This window comes from Eleutherodactylus coqui, chromosome 5, assembly GCF_035609145.1.
Source record: "Eleutherodactylus coqui strain aEleCoq1 chromosome 5, aEleCoq1.hap1, whole genome shotgun sequence".
NCBI classification, from domain to species: Eukaryota; Metazoa; Chordata; class Amphibia; order Anura; family Eleutherodactylidae; genus Eleutherodactylus; species Eleutherodactylus coqui.
In genome coordinates this window covers 173995611-174015639 of record NC_089841.1, presented here as the reverse complement: position 1 = coordinate 174015639, position 20029 = coordinate 173995611, and the positions used below count along the sequence as shown (strand labels likewise).

General features: G+C 42.7%; 1 protein-coding gene across 1 annotated transcript; it reads right to left on the bottom strand.

The window, feature by feature from the left end:
* Positions 1 to 12147: 12147 nt before the first annotated feature.
* On the bottom strand, positions 12148 to 13092 carry OR5AU1 (olfactory receptor family 5 subfamily AU member 1). Its single transcript, XM_066604971.1, has one exon. The coding sequence runs from the start codon at positions 13090 to 13092 to the stop codon at positions 12148 to 12150; it is 945 nt and encodes a 314-aa protein (XP_066461068.1).
* Between the last annotated feature and the right edge of the window lie 6937 nt (positions 13093 to 20029).

Sequence of the window (20029 nt, the reverse complement as noted above, 5' to 3'; positions counted from 1 at the left end):
ACTGGTAATCTCATTAAATGTACCGTACTACAAATATTTTTTATGTAAAAACAAAACTGCAGTTTTAGACGTTAGCGGTACTGTTTCATCCAGGGCAATGGAGAAGAGAGCATGACTTAAGGCCCATTTACACGCAACGATTATCGCCTTAAAATGTGTTCAAGCGACCACATATGAGCGATAATTGTTACATGTAAACTCTGCTGCCGTGCACTTTTCGTTTGAATGATGATTTTAAGGTGAACCTAAAATCCATCGTTCAGCCGCAGAGATAAAGTATCTCTCAACAGACTGCATGCTGTGTTCTCAACGGGAGCTGGAGATTACATTGTATTCTGCCGGCAGCGCCAATGAGAACAATACAGCTGTGTGCAAAGCTCAGCGTGTGTTTAATTACATGCTGGGCTCTGCAAACAGCTTATGGAGACCCTTTTACATGCAAATGAAGATGATAAAGTGTTAATGGACATTAGTGTTTATTAACACTTTATGCAAAAGATCGCTAAAGGCCCATTTACAAACAAAGATAACCTTTTTAAATGATTGAAAAGTTTAAACATCTTTTTGTATAAAGTGTTAATGGACACTAATGTCGATTAACACTTTATCATCTTCATTTGCATGTAAAAGGGCCTCCGAGAGCTGTTTGTAGAGTCCAGCGTGTGATTAAATAAACTTTCAAACTTTAAATCGTTTGAAAGATTATCTTTGCGTGTAAATAGGCCTTTAGACTTGTTCGGAGCATCTCCATGGAAAAGTAAAGAGGTTTAATGGTGCTTTTACAAGGGCAGATCACTGACAATGAGCTGAGAATGTTGATTAGCACTCGTTAATAATGTCTAAAAGGGCAGATTGCGTTATTTGTTCTGTTTGATTTGTGTATGCTCTGAAGAATCTATAGCCCCACCTTAGAGTGTGTTGGATTTAGTGTAGTATGTCTCCACCGGAAGACATGGGTTGGCCAGGCTGAGCTACAGGTAATGCCCAGGTAATGCCACAGCTGCCAATTGGCTCCCGCACACACACCTTCACAGATTTTCCACATTCATGTCCGTACATCTCATACATGTCTCCCCATACGCACATGTACCGGCAATATCCCTGACAGCTCACACATCTCCGCTCCTCAGCTGTGCCTCGCTGGCCCCGCTCTCACTGCCCATGCCATGTCCCCCCTCTCTGACCTTTAGTTTCCCCTCCCCCTGCGTACTGGGCCTTCCCCATGACAGCTCACGCATCTCCGCTCCCCGCCGGCCCTGCTCTCACCATTCGTGCTGCACTCCCCCACCTCCGAGCTGCAGTCTCCTGTCCCTGCCACACAGATGTCCTGTCCATGAGGGATGCTCTGCAGATCACACAGGTCCTGGGGGAAAAATGCTCTACTCGGAGCTTGCTGGGACGTGGGCGTGGGAAATCCATGAAGGTGTGTATGCGGGAGCCAATTGGCAGCTGTCGGTATGACCTGCATCTCAGCTCTCCCAACCCATATCCTCCAGTGGAGTCATACTACACTAGTACCGAGTGTGTTAACCTTTTGACTGCTGCAGAGTAGTGCATGTTTTGGTATACCTGTGTATGTGCTATTAGCCCAACCTTGGAAGGTGGTGGCGGTAATCTGTATATCTGTGGTGTGGGACTGTGTTGGGGTGTGACTTATGTTCAGTTTTGGGAGGGGTATCATCTTTCCTTAATGAGAGCACCTCGATGGTGAGTGAGGAGACTTATAAGGCCTTGCATGCTCCTATGGGAAATATATGCAAATAAGGAAGATGGAACAATACCTCTGCAGCGCCACCTATTGGAACGCTGCCTTCCCGCAAATCAATGTCTGACCCTTTATACGGGTCTTTAAAACAATGATTGGGATAGAAAACCAATTTGCTTATGCTCAGTTTATAACTCCCTGTAGGCAGATCCACATCATACGCTCTGATGAAATGGACATAACCCCAAACAGCTACTGCAATATTAGCTCTTCATCTTTTTAGAAATCACAAAAAAGAGGGATAAAATACTCTGTTTATTTCTTCCTTAGACCATTATTTCATATGCTGGTCTAAGTGAAGTTTTCACCCAGCTACAAGCGACAAATGTATTAAGAGGTGCGAGATGGAGCTCCATCGGTCCGTGTAAAAAATGCATGTGTGAATAGCCCCATTGGCTTTAATAGGTATGTGTGCTTTCTGTGTTCAGTCTGTTACAAACATTGATAGCACACGGATTGAAAATATGCCCATGTGAATGAGGACTAAGTAAACTGGCTGCATGGACCCCCAAGCCATCTTATATACCATGTGTCAACCCAACCTTACAGGGGTTGTCTTTTCTAAATAAGGACTCGCTGGTGATCACAGATCTGACAGCTCAAAGAAAAATGTTGATACTGTTTTAGCCAGTAGGACAACATGCGATTGTTCTCAGCAAAAGAAGTAAATCTTGAAGATATGACACCTTTGAATGGTAAATAAAGAAATTATGTTACAGGAAGCTTTCAAAACTATTTTGGTTTCTTCATCAGACTTCTTAAAACTACTTTGGTTTCTTCATCAGGACGGATGTAAAAACAAAAGTAGTTTTGAAAGCTTGCTGTAACATCATGTATTTTTGTGAGCCATTAAAAAAGTATCATATCTACAAGATTACTTTGTTTGTCTTAAAAATCACATTTTGACACAACTCAAACTCCCAGCAACCAACTGTTGCAGCTGGGGATAGTCGAGGCCTCGTTAGGACATATGATATTACATGGCCCCCCCTTGAGAAGAATGAATGACTATTTATTACATGGTTGCTCCAAGTCTCCCAGAGCAGTGGTTCTTAACCCATGGGACAGATCCAGTTGGACCCAGTAGGCATTCAGGCTGCATCCATCTGAGCAGCTAACCCCACTTCTTTATGTTGCCTCCATTTTACATATGGAATTTGGAAGTGTGTTTCAGCATGACTGCAGGTCTCCTGACCCTAAGGGCTTCTTCAGACATGAGTATATCGGCCGGGTTTTCACGCCTGGCTGATATACGCTGTCCCTCCTACTCACCAGCCCTCTGCTTCTCTCCTCCCCTCCAAGTGATTTGCAATGGGAGTGGGCGAAACAGGGTGGGGCTAAGCTCCTGCCCCTCCCCCCCTCTTGTCTATAGCCAGCAATGGGAGTGGGTCAGACAGAGCGGGACATAGCTTCGCTTTGCCCCTGCCCCCCCCCCCCCATTGAAAATGAGGAGTGGAGGAGAGAGATAGAAAACCGCTGAGGAGGAGGGAAGGGAGAACTGCTTAGATGGAAGCGTATAATGGCCGTCCGTGAAAACGCTGGCCGATATACGCTCGCGGTAATAAGCCCTAACTCCTAGCATTATATTAGTATTTGATGCTTGGAGTTCGGATTAGGAGGCCTGCGGTCAGGCCAGAATGCATTTCCAAAATCTATATGTAAAACAGAGGCAACAAGGCAGTGTGGTTAGACCCTAGCATGTGGTTTAAAAAAAACAAAACTGAAAATACAATTTGACTGTAATTTTTTTCAAAAGTACTATTATATGAGACCACAACTACATTGTACAGCTCCATGTCTTCCTCCAGCAATGCAAGCGAACAACTGGGTGCAGAAAAGGGCTCCCGCTCTGAGATCCATCCATGCCTGCAGAGGAGGGACTGATAGTGACTCCTGTTGTTTAAGGGTAGGTACCGATGCAGCAGATCATTTCCACCATGGATTTGGCCAATAATCCACACCAGATTCACAAAATCTGCATGTGTTACATCTTCAGGCTGTCATGGATTTGGTTGTGGACTTGGCACTTACTTATATCCTTTCTACATTGCAAAGAGTGAATTCCAATTTGAAAATCTTCCTGCACAAGAATAAGCATGCTGTAGATCTGCAAATCTGCAGCGTGCTTTGATTTCCATGGGGATTTTTTTCACTACGGTACACAAGGATGGGATTATTAAAAGCTCCTTCATCTGAATGGTACTGTACATGGCAGCAGATTTGCATTGCAGAAGCTGTATCACAAATCCACAACGTCTGGCCCTGGCCTAAGTATGCTTGTGCAGGGCCATATTTACAGCCCATTCTGCACTAGGAACTTAGGCTAAATATGCTTCATTAACCCCATTAAGGGTGCCCACCCACTAGCGTTTTTTTACTGCGAAATTCGCAGCGTTTTTTTTTTTCTGCAGGGTTCTTTGGGCTATGGGACATGCAAAGCTAAAATCGCGATTGCGCAAAATCGCGATATCGCGGTAAATCGCGATTTTGCGCGATCGCGATTTTTACATTACAAGTCCCATAGACCCCCTGCAGAAAAAAAAACCTGCGAATTTCGCAGTGAAAAAAAACGCCAGTGAGTGGGCGCCCTAAGGGTGCAACTATTTTAGGCCTCCAGGACATTGTGATTTTCTTAGTTTTCGTATCATTACGTTCTGAGAGCCATAATTTTTATAATTTTCCGATATACACAGCCAAACAAGGACTTGTCTTTTGCAGAATGAGTTGTATTTTTAATAGCATCATTTTGAAGTACATATAATGTATTTAAAGTTTTTTTTAGGGAAAAGATATAGAAAAAACAGCAATTCCATCAGTTTCATTAGTACATACAACATTTTTATAATTTTTTAATTTGGTTTGTTTTTTTGGGGGGGGGGGGATGACCAAAAAACTGCAATTCTTACACATATTTTTCATTCTGACATTCACTGTGTGGACTAAGTAACACATTAGGTGTATAGGACGGATCATTATGGTTGTGGTGATAAAGAAATCGTAAAAAATATAGTATATGCGATATACTACGGGGCCCACTGAAGTGTTACATGCAAATATTACCTGTGTGAGATACTGTACTCTGTCTATCACTGTGTATTGCAGTGGGTGTGTAGCTCCGTACTATGCTCATGTGAGGAAGCTCACTTCTAGCTGAAGGCCCACTGGGGATTTGGATTTACTTGTTCTCATGAGGGTAGGTCCAAGGCTGGATGTGTGGGTTAAGCTGAGATTGTGATGGTTGCCTAATGATGAAATCTGTCACGTATATATAAAAATGGGATCTTTTTAATGCATACCTTGTGAGCGTTTTCATATGGATGTATTGATCAGATGCCATTATAACCTTTAGGTAATAGATGCTGCTATTAGGCATCCATTTAACACACACTCACATACTTGATAACACTTGTACAATATCTTGAAGCTCCCAGACAAAAAAAGCCCTCCCATAATCCCAAAAGAGTTTGCAATTTTCCCAGGCATCAAACATCAGGGGTATCGTTGGGGAGGGGCATGTGCCCTGGGTGCTGTTAAGTGTAAGTCCGGAAGGGGGGCACAGTACTTCAGCCAGTGCGAACTAAAGAATCCAGTCACAATCGGGGATGTGTAAGTGAGCCTGGTGCCTGCCATAGCGATCAGCAGCGAGTGCCTGGTTCACTTACAAATTGTGGTATGTAGTGCTGGTGAGTATTTGCAGTGCTCTGTCCACTCCAGCACTACTTTTTCATCTTTCTCTGTGGCTTGTGTTTACTGTGCCCCCTCCACCCTTTTTCTGCCTGCCTGTGTATCACTACTCTAGAAAGATCTCTAACTTTATGCATAAAATTTTCTCAGAGCTCATTCACATCTGTGTCAGAGGTCCAATTTGGAGCCCTTCACCGCAGAATCTGCTAAATTACTAGAAAATAGTGCAAGTGAAAGAGTCCATTCGGTGGGTTTGGACCAATCAGGTTCTCGGAATGGGCTGGGTGACTCTGGGGTAAAGTCTGGCCACTTTGTGATGCTTACTTGCAACTGGTATTAGTGTATCTTGACGCCACTGGAAGATATGGATGTGACAGGAGGAACGCCCCTCTCATACCCGTAGCTCCCGATTGGCTCAAGTATTGAAGGTTCTAGTAGCGTCTGTGTGGCAGGTAATGCATGCTGCTAGCAGCTTAGCAGGGGTGTCATTTCATCAGACCTGGACTGTGGAATTCCCTAGGCGGCAAGATGTTCCGAGGCACTGGCCCCTGCAATCCTTGCCTTTCACCCCTGGAGTAGCCTTCCCGCTGTCCTTCTGCCGCCAGGAGCGACTTCACCACTGTTCTCCTCCATTAATGAGCGCTGCCTCATATGCATGCCAGGTTCAGTGTGTGCACCGGAGGACCGGTGACAATGATCGCTGACATCTCAGCTGTGACTGCAGGAGCGCTGAAACTGACCGCAGGTAGCGGGGAGGGAAGGAAGCAGTGTGAGCTGCGGAGGTCAGCAGCGGAGGTCCAGGGGGGCTTACAGTGAGCAGCAGAGGTTCGGAGAAGTGCAGCACAGCAGCAACAAGGAGTGGAGTGTGAGCAGCGGACAACTTCCTGAACCTTTGCACGCTGCTGGGACCGGTGGGGAGGGGGTGGGGTGGGGTGAAACCTGACACATGAGCATGCTTCTGGGGGCCAGTGTCTGCAGCGAACCAACAATGCACTTCTGTTCCTTGAATTGGAAAGGCTGCAATGAGCATACATGACGGAGTACAGTATTCTACTGAGCACCGAGGACCTGCAGGGAAACGATGCCGCCAGCCAATCAGCTACAGGGGGCGTCACCCCCTGAAATCTTGGCTCCACCAGGACTTCCTGGTGGCGTCAAGATACACTAATACCCTGGCAGCTTTGGTCATGACGCACGCAGTGTATGCCCTTCTGCCACAGGTATACTTAGAACTGCAATGTCGCTCCAGAGAATAGAATGACTGGAGCCACGTGACTTTTTGAGATGCTTTTATGAAATGAAGCAGGCACAATAGAGTCCAGATGATAATTCTCACCGGTGAACAACTTGGAGACTTAGTGGTGGTCATAGCAAAGCATTCTCTGTTAGCAAACAATCACCAGGATTCAGGCAGTTTAGTATTTCGCCACCATGGGTATAGATCTTGATGGACATAAGCACTTCATAACTGTCATATCCTGAACACTGACTGCTTTTTTTACTCTTGGAAGCTTTCTCTTTTCTCCACCAAACATATCACACGCATGTGCATTTAAATTTCACACCCTTGAAGGTCTCTCAAGACTGCCCAGCTTTGTCATTTCCTACCACCTCACTCAGCACAATATATCTTCTTAATGAAACATATCCTTAATTATTGTAACAATATAAATGTGCATTCCAGAGGGAGCATTACTAATTGTGGAACTTCATATAGGCAGAATTGGTTTGTGAGGCCAGAGGGGGCGCACTATTACTGTGTAGTGCCACAGTGGAGCATTGTTACTTTGAGAAACACAGAGGGTGAATTCTTTGTGGGGCCACAAGAGAGAGCAGTATTTTGGTTATGTAATGCAAGCAGAGTCGCTAGAAAAATCTATAATGCTTGGACAGATCAGTGACAAAAGAAGACCCGGCCGCCAAAGAACACGATGGCTGATACTGTCAGAGCCTATACTGGCATGGATATCACACAACTGAAAGAAGCAATGCAAACCGGAAAACATGGAGGGAGGAGCCTTTAGGATCACTGAGGGTTGTGAATGACGAAACAGCCAACAACAACAACAGATAGATAGAGGGTGCTGCTCAAATAAATAGATGGAAATTTGGTTGTTTGTTATTATTGGTACTACCTCCTAGATTTGTTCATTTTCTGCAAAAGTAATTATCCCACAGTTTCCTTGCTCTGTCTCAAAATTTACTGGTGCCTCAGGATCCAGAGACTTGTATTTTTGCATTTGTTATTGGCTATAAAGAGTTGCTGCGACCCTCACTGCTCTTCCTTGGAGAATAAATTGCACCACAGACTTCTTACATACCTTGTTCAGGTGCTTTACACTCCTGCTTTATGCAGCAATGATGCTTTAGCTGCAAATTCCAACCACCAACTGCCCACCACAGATGCCCTTCAGAGTGCCAGGCTCAGAGATATGTGTTCTCATTTCTGGTTGCCAATGTATGGCAAAATTAACGGTCTTCCTCTATCTACCAAGCGTTTTGTTTCCAGGTGCTGTCCATGCTAGATAGACCTTACATTAGCCATGCACCATGTCTCCCCATCCATGACAGTTGGGGAGACAACACTGAGACAGACAAAGGTACAATGCATCCCAGGGTCAAATTGACAATGACAAGAGATACAGAAATACACAGCCCTTTGAAATAGGAAGAGGATTTAAACAACATCTCAAAATATCTGAAAGTGAAAAATAGTATAGAACAGTTTGAGTCAATAATGCTCAAATACATCTTGTTAGACATCCTAAATGAGAGCTGTTCCTGACAAGCTTTGGGTGTGAACTCTATGATATGTTCAAAATATCAGTACTACCTCTGGTGCCACCACACACCTTTTTTTTACCCTTAAGGCCCCCCTGTCCACGGCCAAGGTGGAATATCGCTAGCTATATTCCACCGCGGGGGAGGAGGGGGAAGTGCTGTCAGGTCTCTGAGGTGAGCCTATCTGATAGATAGGCTCACTGCGGAGAATTGCGGCAATCGCAGCATGCCGCGATTTAAATCCCCTGAGCAGAGAATCGCTATGATTCTCCGCTCGCAGGCCCCAGCGCTGCGCTTTACATAGCAACGCTAAGGAAAGCTTTAGAGAGCGTGATCCACGGGCAATTTATCACCCATGGATCATCGCCCATGGGCAGGCAGGCTTAGGGAATGTGCCATCAGAAAATGACTACTGACGCTTTTATAAATGACGGTTTTATGTTTAACATATTGTTAAAGACTATTTGGGCTATTTTCTTTGTAATTTCCTATAACGTCCTTCACACGGGTGGAAATTCTGCGGCGGGATTTCCCACAGAATTTCCGCCTGTGCACGCTGGCATAGGATTGCATTAGATAATGCAATCCTATGCAGACAGCAGCGATTGAAAACGTGTGGTAAACAAATCGCGGCATGTCCTATTTCTCTGCAAGCCTCGCAGAAGCTCCGCTTTGCGTACGTGCGGCAGCCGGCACATAGCAGAGAGGAGAAGACGCAGGGAGGAGGTGAGCCGCGGTAACATAGTAACATAGTATGTTAGGCTGAATGAAGACAATGTCCATCTAGTTCAGCCTGTTTCAATCTCCTTGTTGATTCAGAGGAAGGCAAAAACCCCAAGAGATGGTAGTTACTGCAGGGGCAAGGCTCGCATCCTGCTGCGAGAATTCTCACAGCAGGATCCGACCCGCCAATCTGCAGGCGGCCTATGTCATAAAAAAATCCCAGAAAGTGGCGATACACTTACCAATGTACTGATACAAGAGGGCAGGTATACACATCACATCCCTCAACATGGAGACAGCCAGACTGATAAATGGAAGAGCATTGCACAGATGCAAGGTACTGATGAACAACCACTCATACACCTTCCTTATACTGGCTGCTTAGCACTATACCTGCACACAGATTAAAAAAATCAAATCACAAAAAGTCCTTCAGTTTTCACACTGAGCCTAATATTAAGCTGTGACTTCTTGCTCGGTAAAGAAAACTTTTCAGTAGTCATCTTACTGTCACTGGGATGATTACAATGAAAGGGACACCTATATATAGAATAAACAGGAGCCACAATTCATAATAGATGATGGTCATAGCTCACCTCCTACTCTTCCCTGCACAGTGATCTCTGCATAGAGGTCCTTTGGTCCCCTTTTATCTACTGTATGTAAGTCCTACAAGGTGGCTGTTAAGTATATCTCTACATGCTGTTAACTGCAGCTCAGGTAAGATGACCGCCCACATCATCATGTACAAAAATTAGAATAAAAAATCTTTAATAAGAAAATAAAAACAGATTAGAAACACAAAAATATGTGATGCTTTCCCTTTAAAAATTAGTGTACATCTTAAAGAGGTTCTGACATCCAAAAAAAAAAAATTGTACTCACCTTGCCTGGCCTGGCCCGATCGCCAGGCATGTCCCCTCCAGCCGGCATCTTCTTCTGTGCCTTTAAAGCAGAGCAGGAGCGGTCAATAAGACCGCTTCCTGCTCTAGTCCGTCCGTCAGGCACTTCCGAGGTCAACGGACGGACCGCCACAGCAAGCACGTCACAAGCAGTGCTTGCTGTGGGCGGCCCGTCCGTCCTGCTGAACTCCGGAGTGCTGCGCATGCGCAGTGGAGACGCAGCCCGTCCTGACTCCTGTCAGAGGGCACCTCTCCACTGCGCATGCACGCGATCCCGGAGCGGCGCGGCTCGTGCAGACAGAAGAGGAGGAACAGCGCCTGTCGGGAGATGACCCCCCCACCCCCCACTTGATGTCAACAACAACAGAAGAACAGGTAAGTATTATCTTTTTATGCTTTAGCAGCCATTAAACCATGGGTTCCCTGGGTCCATTAGGCAGACCAGGGAACAATGGCTGCTAAAGCATAAAAACATTATTTGTGTCAGAACCCCTTTAAACATTGTAAAGCCACTTCCACTCCCACCTGCTGCAGTTTTATATTTAGAAGTAGGACTTTAAAAAAATAGTTCCACGACTATTAATTTAGTGTTTGATCACATAAAACAAAACAATTTTTCAATTGGAATAGTTTTTAAATATTGCTGTTACATTGATGTTAGAGCGCCCTCTGGTGTTTTTTAAAATTTCCTCTTAGGGCCTGTTTACACTGGCTCTTTCACGTATGTTTTAGGTATAAGAGAAATGTTCACGAAAAACGTGTTAAAATGCATGAATGTTACCAAGGATGCACAACAATGCGGCCCAGGGGCCACATGCGGCCCACAATTCCATTCTGTGTGGCTCCAATCATCTGGAAATGGAACTCTTTTTTTAGTAAAGTTTTATAGTTCAACACTTTACAAAAAAAAGTATACGATAAGAGTATGGAAATGTACAGCCATACGTTTCCGTACATTTTTTTTTTGGGGGGGGGGGGGGGGGACAGATAAATACAGCAGGTTACACTTCAGTCTTACAAAAAAATAAAACAGCATAAAAACATATCAGGCTAAACGTAGTCAAATGTCTGTAAAGTCTGACTGCATTTAACCCATTACAGCCTCTGGATCTGTGAAATTCTGCATTTTCATCCTTTTTTTGGACAAAAAACATGTGCGTTTCACAGATGAACACATGCCAGGGTGACACAATGCCCTTAGAAATCCACCTAATGTGTTCAGTACCCGTAGACACACATGGCAAGTAGGTCAATGCAACCGCTAGAATTTTCTTGCACTCGGGCGGTGGAGCGACTACTCTGGCTATTGTGCAGGCCTACGAATAAGAAGTGACACACTAGAAACAGATTCTTTCAACTACCAAAAAAGAACACCAGGGGGCACAAAAATGAGGATTTAACAGCAATATCTAGACCAGGGTTGCCAACTTCAATTTTTCCTTTTTTTCTGGACAACTTACCAAAAAAATCACAGACAACAATAAACGTCTCCATAATACGCTGATGTGAAATTGGCCTTAGGGCGAGCACCCACTGGCGTTTTTTTACCTGCGTTTTGCGTTTTTCCTGCACAGGCATAGAGATAACATGTGTTCCTGTCCACTGGCGTTTTTTTTTGCATTGCGTTTGCGTTTTTAACATAGGAACTGTCAGTTGCATATGTGTCCTTATTTTTCTCCATGGAAATTAATGGCAAAGCCGCGAAAACGCCGCGAAAAACGCGCGGAAAAAACGCGGGACACGCGGCGAAAACGCTGCGTTTTTTTCCCGCGGGAAACGCAAACGCCAGTGGGTGCTCGCCCTTAATGGGGAAAACCACAGATCATGTAAACCATATGTAAAGTCACACAGGTTTTATCAGTGAGTCTGTGATTTACCATAGAAGCAAGAAGAATATTTGCCCTTTTTGCACACCCAATATGCAGTGAATAGAACCCATTGATTTCACATAATGTGTGATGACGTGTAAAAATACACAGCATATCCTAGCTTGAAATCGTGTGACCTGTGAATTCATTGCACATTGACGCATGAAATCGATGCAATCTAGTGCGTTCCTTTTTGTGTTCGTAAATACGCAATGCATTTGTGCACACAAAAATATGCCGGAGCCGTAGAAATATGAGGGTGCGAGCAATTTCCGGTTGTGTAAATACGCAATGCATTAGCAAAGTCGAAATGTGAAGCAGCCCTTGGAAAGAAAAAGAAAACACAATCACGATTGGGGCAAAACTGCAACAAAATTGCAAACACAACTATTTCGCTCAACAAACTAAAATGCTAGATATTTCATCAATACATTTTTTTGTAAAATATTTTATTTATTGTCCTTTTCATGGCACTTTTCACCTCGTTATTCCTTAGGCTGTAGATGACTGGATTCAGGGCAGGGGTGACTACAGCATACAGGAGAGATACAAGCTGGTCTTGCTCCAGTGAATATTTTGATGTTGGTCTCATGTACATGAAGCTTATACTTCCAAAGAAGATGAGGACAACAATCAGATGAGAAGCACATGTGGAAAATGCTCTGCTCCTACCCACTTTAGTGTGAATTTTTAAGATGGTTGAGATTATTTTAACATAAGATGCCAAGGTGAGGAAAAAGGAGCTGAGACCTAAAAACCCTCCCGCGGTTAGAACGAGTAGTTGGTTTAGGAAAATATCAGAACATGCAAGTTTAAGCATTGGGGGGATGTCGCAGAAGAAGTGAGAAATATGATGTGACTTACAGTAGGGTAACCGTGCTGTGAAAACAGTATGTATAATTGAGGTTAGAAAGCCCACAAGCCAAAGACTAGTGGCTAACTGGACACACTTTTGTTTATTCATAATTGTCATGTAGTGCAGAGGATTGCAAATAGCCACATAGCGGTCAAATCCCATTACTGAGAGAAGTAAACACTCGGTGCTACAACAGGAGACATAAAAATAAAGTTGAGTCATACATCCTCGGTAGGAGATCTCTGAACTTCCTCCTATGAGACTCATCAGCAACTTGGGAACAGTCACTGATGAGTAGCAGATGTCCAGAAATGACAGATTTCCCAAAAAGAAATACATAGGTGTATGAAGTTTTCTTTCCACCCATATTGTTGTAGCAATGGTGAGATTTCCGTAAAGTGACATGAGGTATAATAGTAAGAAAATTACAAAGAGAAAGAACCGACCTCTTTCATCACTGGATAAGCCAGCCAGAGTAAAATCCGCTGTTGATGTCCAGTTCAACCGGTTCATTCTATACACAAACTACCTGGGGAAGATGTTAGATAATATGTTTTCTTATTTGCAAGAAACTGAAACTTTATATACAGTATGACAAATATACTATGCAAATACCTCTGCAGCACCAGATATTGGAAGGCAGCATTCCTGCAAGCCAATGTTAGACTCTATACACAAGCCTTATAACAATGACTGGGAATTGAAAGCCAAGCCAGAATCCATACACAGACAGCTATTTCGGGAATTTTGCCTCTCATCAGTGTGCAATAGGTTTCTGGCTTGGCTAGTGAGAGGCCTGTGATGTGGGTCAGGAACACTATCTTTTCTCCTTTGGAAGAGCACCTAGAAGGTCAGTGAGTAAGTAGACTTATAAGGCCATGCATGCTCCTCTGGGTAATATGCAAATAGGGTAGATGGAACAATACCTTTGCAGTGCCACCTATCGGCACCATCGGTACCATTGCTGCAAGTCAATGTTCACATCCAATAAATATTACTGTTGTTGCTGTTGTTTCCATTATGTTGTGTAGACTGATATCTTCTATTCAACCACTACGAGCTGCAATCATTTCTTAAAAGGGGAACTCAAAACTTGACCACTCTATTACATGGTGCCATGGTTGACCATAAGCATTAGACTTTCGTCATGCTTTCTGGTATTTTGACAGAATCTGTTGAGTACCGTTATGCCTGTTTGTATGTTGAGCGTAGTTTCAAGTTGCAGTGTATTGGGGAAGACTTGAAAATATTGTATCGTGAGCTCATTTTACTTGTGACTGATCATTGTATTAGTGGTGTTAGAGACAACTTTACCACACATTCTGCTGAGAATTAGAACAGTATAATGTTATGTCTAGACAAAAGTAAGAGAAATCATTGAGATGCAAACACACCAGAAAAAATTGGATTCCATAGCTTGTGATATGTCATTTTTCTAGGTCAACCATCAATCACAATTAGATTGTTCCTATTTCTATAGAACAGATCGGCAATGCTGTCAAACACAAGAGACATTTCAATCATGTGCCATATTCTATAATATAATTTGAATATCTTTTTGTGCTAAGTCCAAAATTTTGTGCAGATTAGTTTCACATTACCATAGCCTTACGGTAAATGACAGCATTCTGATTGCTTCCAGCTACAACTAGATGGGCTGAACGTAGGCTGATTTATAGAACTCTCACTGAACTCCATAATGAATCCAAATGCATCAAGGTATTAAGCGTCCTTTAGCAGCTAGTCGTACTTTATTATTTAGCTATATAGTTTTGTTAAGGGAAGCAGAGGATAAGGAGATCTATAAGAAAACAGAGCAACTACCTGGATAAAGATATATCATAAAATAAATTCAGCACAGAATGTTGGACATTCAAACAAACTTATGTTTAAAGTTACACCTTGTGCCATATGACCTTTGAAAGCTCCAGTAAGGTGCCCATACACATTAGACTAAAGCTGAAAGACAGATGATTTCAACTAAAGCGTTAAGGCCCATTCAGACACAATGATTATCACTCAAAATTCATTTAAAAGCCATCTTTTGAGCAACAATCGTTGTGTCTAAATGTGCCCATCTTTAAATTTTCTGCCGAACGAGGGTTTTCAGTTCTGCTTAAAAAGCATCGTTTGGCAGAACAGCTGATAAGCAGGACCGCACGCTGTGTTCTGCCAGGGGAAAGCTGATTACAGCTGATAACACTGTATCAGCTGTTATCAGCTGTCAGCCCCGCCAGCATAACAGCTGATAAGCAGAACTGCACCCTGTGTCTGCTGTCCATGGTGCTGAATTCTCCACGAGGAGCTAGAGATTACATTGTTTTCTCTTAGCAGACCAAGGCTGAACAATGGAGCTAATCACAGAGCTCAGACCTCCTGCTGAGTTCCCCAACAGCTCCCACAAGCTCATATGCAAATGAAGCTGATAAAGTACTAATAGCAATTAGTGCCAATTAGCACTTTATGCAAAACGATAGCTGATCTTCCAATCTTTTGAAAGATTATCTGTGTATGTAAATGGGCCTTTATTTCCTTGGGTATTTTTTAACAATATCTGATCATTTTAGCTGACCGATGACAGACTGTCATTGTCTGGAAAGTTGTTGGTTGCACTTGAAATTTTTGTCCAATAGTCAAACAAAAGATCTTTTGCTTTCATGAAAGCCCTTTCAACAATGAACAGTCTTCCTTTAAAAGAATGTTGATGAAAAGATCATTCATCCGTCATCCGCTGTCATTGAACATGTATGACCAGTTTGAACAACTTTAATGGTTAGTATGAACTAAATATGTATGGCTGCATCTCCGAAATTAGTGTTAATCAGACAATTGTTTGTTCAACAGTTGTTCAACCTACTTCTCTCTAATGTACACTTTACATGAATTATAGCATTGACACATGCTACAGAGCACACTCTTAATGACCCAAACATTACAGGGAACCTGCCATCACCTTTGAGCCCATAAACTATGTTATGGGGCTTTAAGATGAAAAAACAGTGAGTCTGAGAAGTTGTGCCTGATACTCTCTGGGCGTCCCTTGCTGCTCTGTGTTCCTGTGAGTTTGCCACATGCATAATGTGGTTTATTAGGCTCAAGAGTGATGACAGGTTTCCTTTAAGAGACTGATGATGATCTAAGGCTTCAGTCATATTTCACTCATAACCGAGCCATGACAGCTATATCAGATCCATTTTCAAGCAGATCCTAACCATAGACTTCTTTATACTGTATAATAGAACACCTAGTAGAAACTTCAAACTGTAAATATGAACAGATCCCAAGGTACAAATAACAGTATGGTGATATGCAATAATATATTAGGAACAACACTTAAGGTGTATTATAAATATAGATTCTCAGAACATGTGTAGAAATAGGAGGGGACTCACCTGGTGCCCATGGTACGAACCAAAATAGATGAGCCGACCACTGCACCCTCAGAAGCATCTCTCCGAATTCCAATTAGTTCACTCCCTCTAAACCAATAAATGGTGATGCAGCAGGATATCTTCACTGGATGCCAGGAGGTGCCCGGGACAATATGACAAGGAAATTATAATAAAAAACGTTATCCTGCACTCTTTTGGGGAACACCGCAATAGCTCCTTCAAATGAAGTTTAAAAACTTCTTTGAGAGGTCCTCTTCGTGGAGACCCCCCAACGTGGAATGTAAACCTTTATACCAAGGAATAGAGATGAGCAAGTATACTCGCTGAAGGCAATTGCTCGAGCGAGCATTGCCTTTAGCGAGTATCTCCCCTGCTCGAGACTGAAGGTTCGGGTGCCGGCGCGGGGGAGCGGTGAGTATCGGCTGTCAGCAGGGGGTAGCGGGGGGGGGGGGGGGGGAGAGGGAGAGAGAGACCTCGCCTCCGTTCCGCCCGCTCTCCCCCGCAGCTCCGTGCCCGCGGCCGGCACCCGAACCTGCAGTCTCGAGCAGGGGAGATACTCGCTAAAGGCAATGCTCGCTCGAGCAATTGCCTTTAACGAGTATACTCGCTCATCTATACCAAGGAAATCTTCGGAGCAGAGTCCAAAGCTTTGATTGTAAAACGTTTTCAAGAAATGACCCTTACTACACTGTGTAGGGACACACCTTGTTGTCAAGAGGAATGGTTTCAGACTTGCATTCAACTATCTGCAAGACAAGAAGTACGTAGATGCCATATATATTCGCTATAAGGTCCTAAATAACATCAGACCTCAAACCACCAAGCACTTTTTATCCAATAGAGAGACAACTCTTGGAAGTGTCTTACAATCAGAGGTTTGGACTCTGCTGTGAAAATTTCCCTGGTATAAATGCTTACATTCCACGTTGAGGGGTCTCCACGGAGGGGACCTCTCACAGAAGTAAGTTTTGAAGGGGATATTGCAGTGTTCCCAAAAAGAGTACAGGATAATGTTTTTCATCATCATTTCCTTGTAATATAGTGATATGAAGATTGATAACAGCCGCACAAATATTACTCTACTATAAATACTTAGTAACTAAGTAATATAGTAACTAAGTAATATTAACTAAACTATTAAGATCACCTTTTGGGTAATAATGTTAAAATAATATTCCATATATCACAGGTGGTGTAGAGATCTAAAGACCGGCAGCATGAACTAGCTCTATCTAATAATATAGTATAAAGAACTAATCAAAAAATATAAGAATAATTGGCATAATAAATACAGAGATCAAACTGTAATATGAATTGGTATCTGCAGTATTAAATGCTTGAATTAAAAAAAGGATTCACACACGTTCATTGCTTTCTGCTTGTCTGCTTTAGTATGTGTTTCATAAGGAATCAGTTCCCAGTAGGTCTAAGCTGGCTATGAATTGTGCATTACTTCTAGAAACAGTTCCCCTATACACCGGATTAAATATGATTACACTACGATTTAGCCATTCTTAGACCCATAGTAGCTGTAGACACTTACATGAAAGGCTGTCAATAGCTGCTACACATAAATGTTCAGAATTAAATCCATTAACTCGTATACCTGAGATCTGCAGCAAATACTAATGTATTTTATACCTGGTAAATGAAGGTAGTATGTGGTATAAGACAGCATGATGGATGTGACAAGAAGGATGGTATTATCCTGCAAACATTGCAGTTCTAAGATGTTTTATTTAAAATCCTCTGCCTCCCCATAGTCTTGTACTACTAATGGGAAATATGCTAGAGACACCTCAGGGACAGCTGTTATCTGAGGTAAAGAAAGAAAAAGTTTGGAATGTTTAGCTTAACCCTTGTTACAGAAAACACATTAGGTATATATCTAAGGCAATATGGTCAGTATATAAATAGTATATAGACAGTATATAAATGGAATTACGCCAGTGCCAAATAGCGGTATATACTTTTCAAATAATACTTTTATACAGTGCTAAATAATACTGCTATAAACTACTCAAATAACAGTGCCACAGAGTGGCCAAATAGTACTGTGACAAATTAAAACTGCCATACAGTTACAAATACAATGCATTCAGAAAAAATCTTCAGACCCTTTCCCTTTTTTTACATTGTGTTATGTTGTAGCCTTATGTAAATAAATAAAAAATCATATTTGTCCCTATCAATCTGCACTCAATACACCATAATTAAAAAGTAAAAACAATGTTAGAAATATCTAGAATTTTTTTAATTAAAAACTAACATTTTACATTGACATAAATATTCAGACCCTTTGTTATGACACTTGAAATGTAGCTCTGTTGGCCTCCCATTTCTCTTGATAATCTTTCAGATGTTTCTACACCTTGTTTGAAGTCCATCCGTGGTAAATTCAGTTGATTGGACAAAATAAAAAAAGACATTCCCCCTTGTCTATATAAGGTCTCACAGCTCACAATGCATATCAGAGCCAAAACCAAGCTGAGGAGGAAGAACTGCTTGTAGAGCCAAGAGACAGGATTATGTGGAGGTGCAGACCTGGAAAAGGCTACAAAAAATTCTGCTGCATTGAAAGATCCTAAAGGTATAGTGGTCTTCATAATTCTTAAATGGAAGAAGTTTGGAACAACCAGGACTCTTCCTAGAACTGGCTGACCCACCAAACTAAATCGCTGGGGAAGAAGGGCCTTAGTAAGTGAAGTGACCAAGTACCCAATGGTCATCCTGGCTCAGCTTTAAAGATCTGGTGTGGAGATGGTAGAAACCTTCAGAAGGTCAACCATTAAAGCAGCACTCCAGTAATATGGACACATGAAAACCTGTTTGGAGTTTGCTAAAAGCATCTATTTTCAGGATTTTCAGACTGTGAGATATAAAATACTCTGGTCTGATGAAACCAAGATTGCAAATGCATTGTAATATCTCTATATATTGCCTAAATAATATCATGCAGTGGCAAAGATCGACGCTATAACATGCCTAAATAATGCTGTTATAGAATATCTAAAAAAAAATATATAAAAGTTTGACATACCTACTCAGGGGAGTTTTTCTTTACTGCTCTTTTTCACATGTTTTTAAATAGTACAGTTATTAGAACTAAAAAGTAATACAAGTGGATATATAAATGTAGTAGCCCAGTACATGCTTTCCTGGCCCCCTCTATAATGTCATACATGTATGTCTTATGTAGATGCTCTGTGCAAAACTGTCTTGTAATTCTGTTATGTGTATTGCACATCTGCAGCAAATGAGAGGTTAATGTCTGCAAAGTGTGAGCTGTCTGTAAATTTATCAACTTATGTCCTGTCAAATGGTATGAGTGAGGCTATAAATGTGAGTACTTGAGAGCGGGAAAGGGTTGTTGCTTCCATCTTGTAGAGCTGCTAGAGAAAACACAGACACATGAGGGCACCTTCAGCCCTTATATGTTGAAGATGGAAGAAGAGGAGAGATTTTCCGAATGCAAGGATCAGCATGATCAGTAAGTGAGCCCCCAGACAGAGAGAGCATGAGCCAGTCCTAAGTCTTTCCTACTCGAGGCCCAATGCATAGGCACTCTTCTTCTCCCAATTGTTCACGACCAAGCGTCCTGAAGTCTGGGACCATTGGGTGGAGGTATGCGTCTTCAAATGTCACATGCACAGCTATCCTGAAGTCTGGGATCACTGTGTGGAGGTACTCATCTTCAAGTCTGTCTGTATAAATCTATAACGCTACCTGCACTTGGAACACTGTCTGTTTTTTGCCTTGTATTGTTGGAGTGTTTATTCAAGCAAAGTAATTCCAGGCCCTGACCGTTCCCAGGGAGCTGAGGTACTCTATCACTGTCTGTGGCTCAATTATTTCCCCACCGATGTTCATGCCAGTAGGTGCCGGAACGGTGGCGTCACCTGTTCTACTGTTTATTGCGCATCCCCATGCTGGGGGTGTCTGGAAGAGGCTCAGCGCTGCTCTGGCCTTGGCTGCATGCATCCCTTCGGGAGAGAGCATGGTAAATGCCGCCATGACAAGCCAGCATCCTCCCAGCTCCTCAGCGTATGCCATGTGTC

Coding starts and splice junctions, on each gene's coding strand:
- OR5AU1 (XM_066604971.1), bottom strand. CDS start 13,092: ATGAACCGGTTGAACTGGACATCAACAGCGGATTTTACTCTGGCTGGC.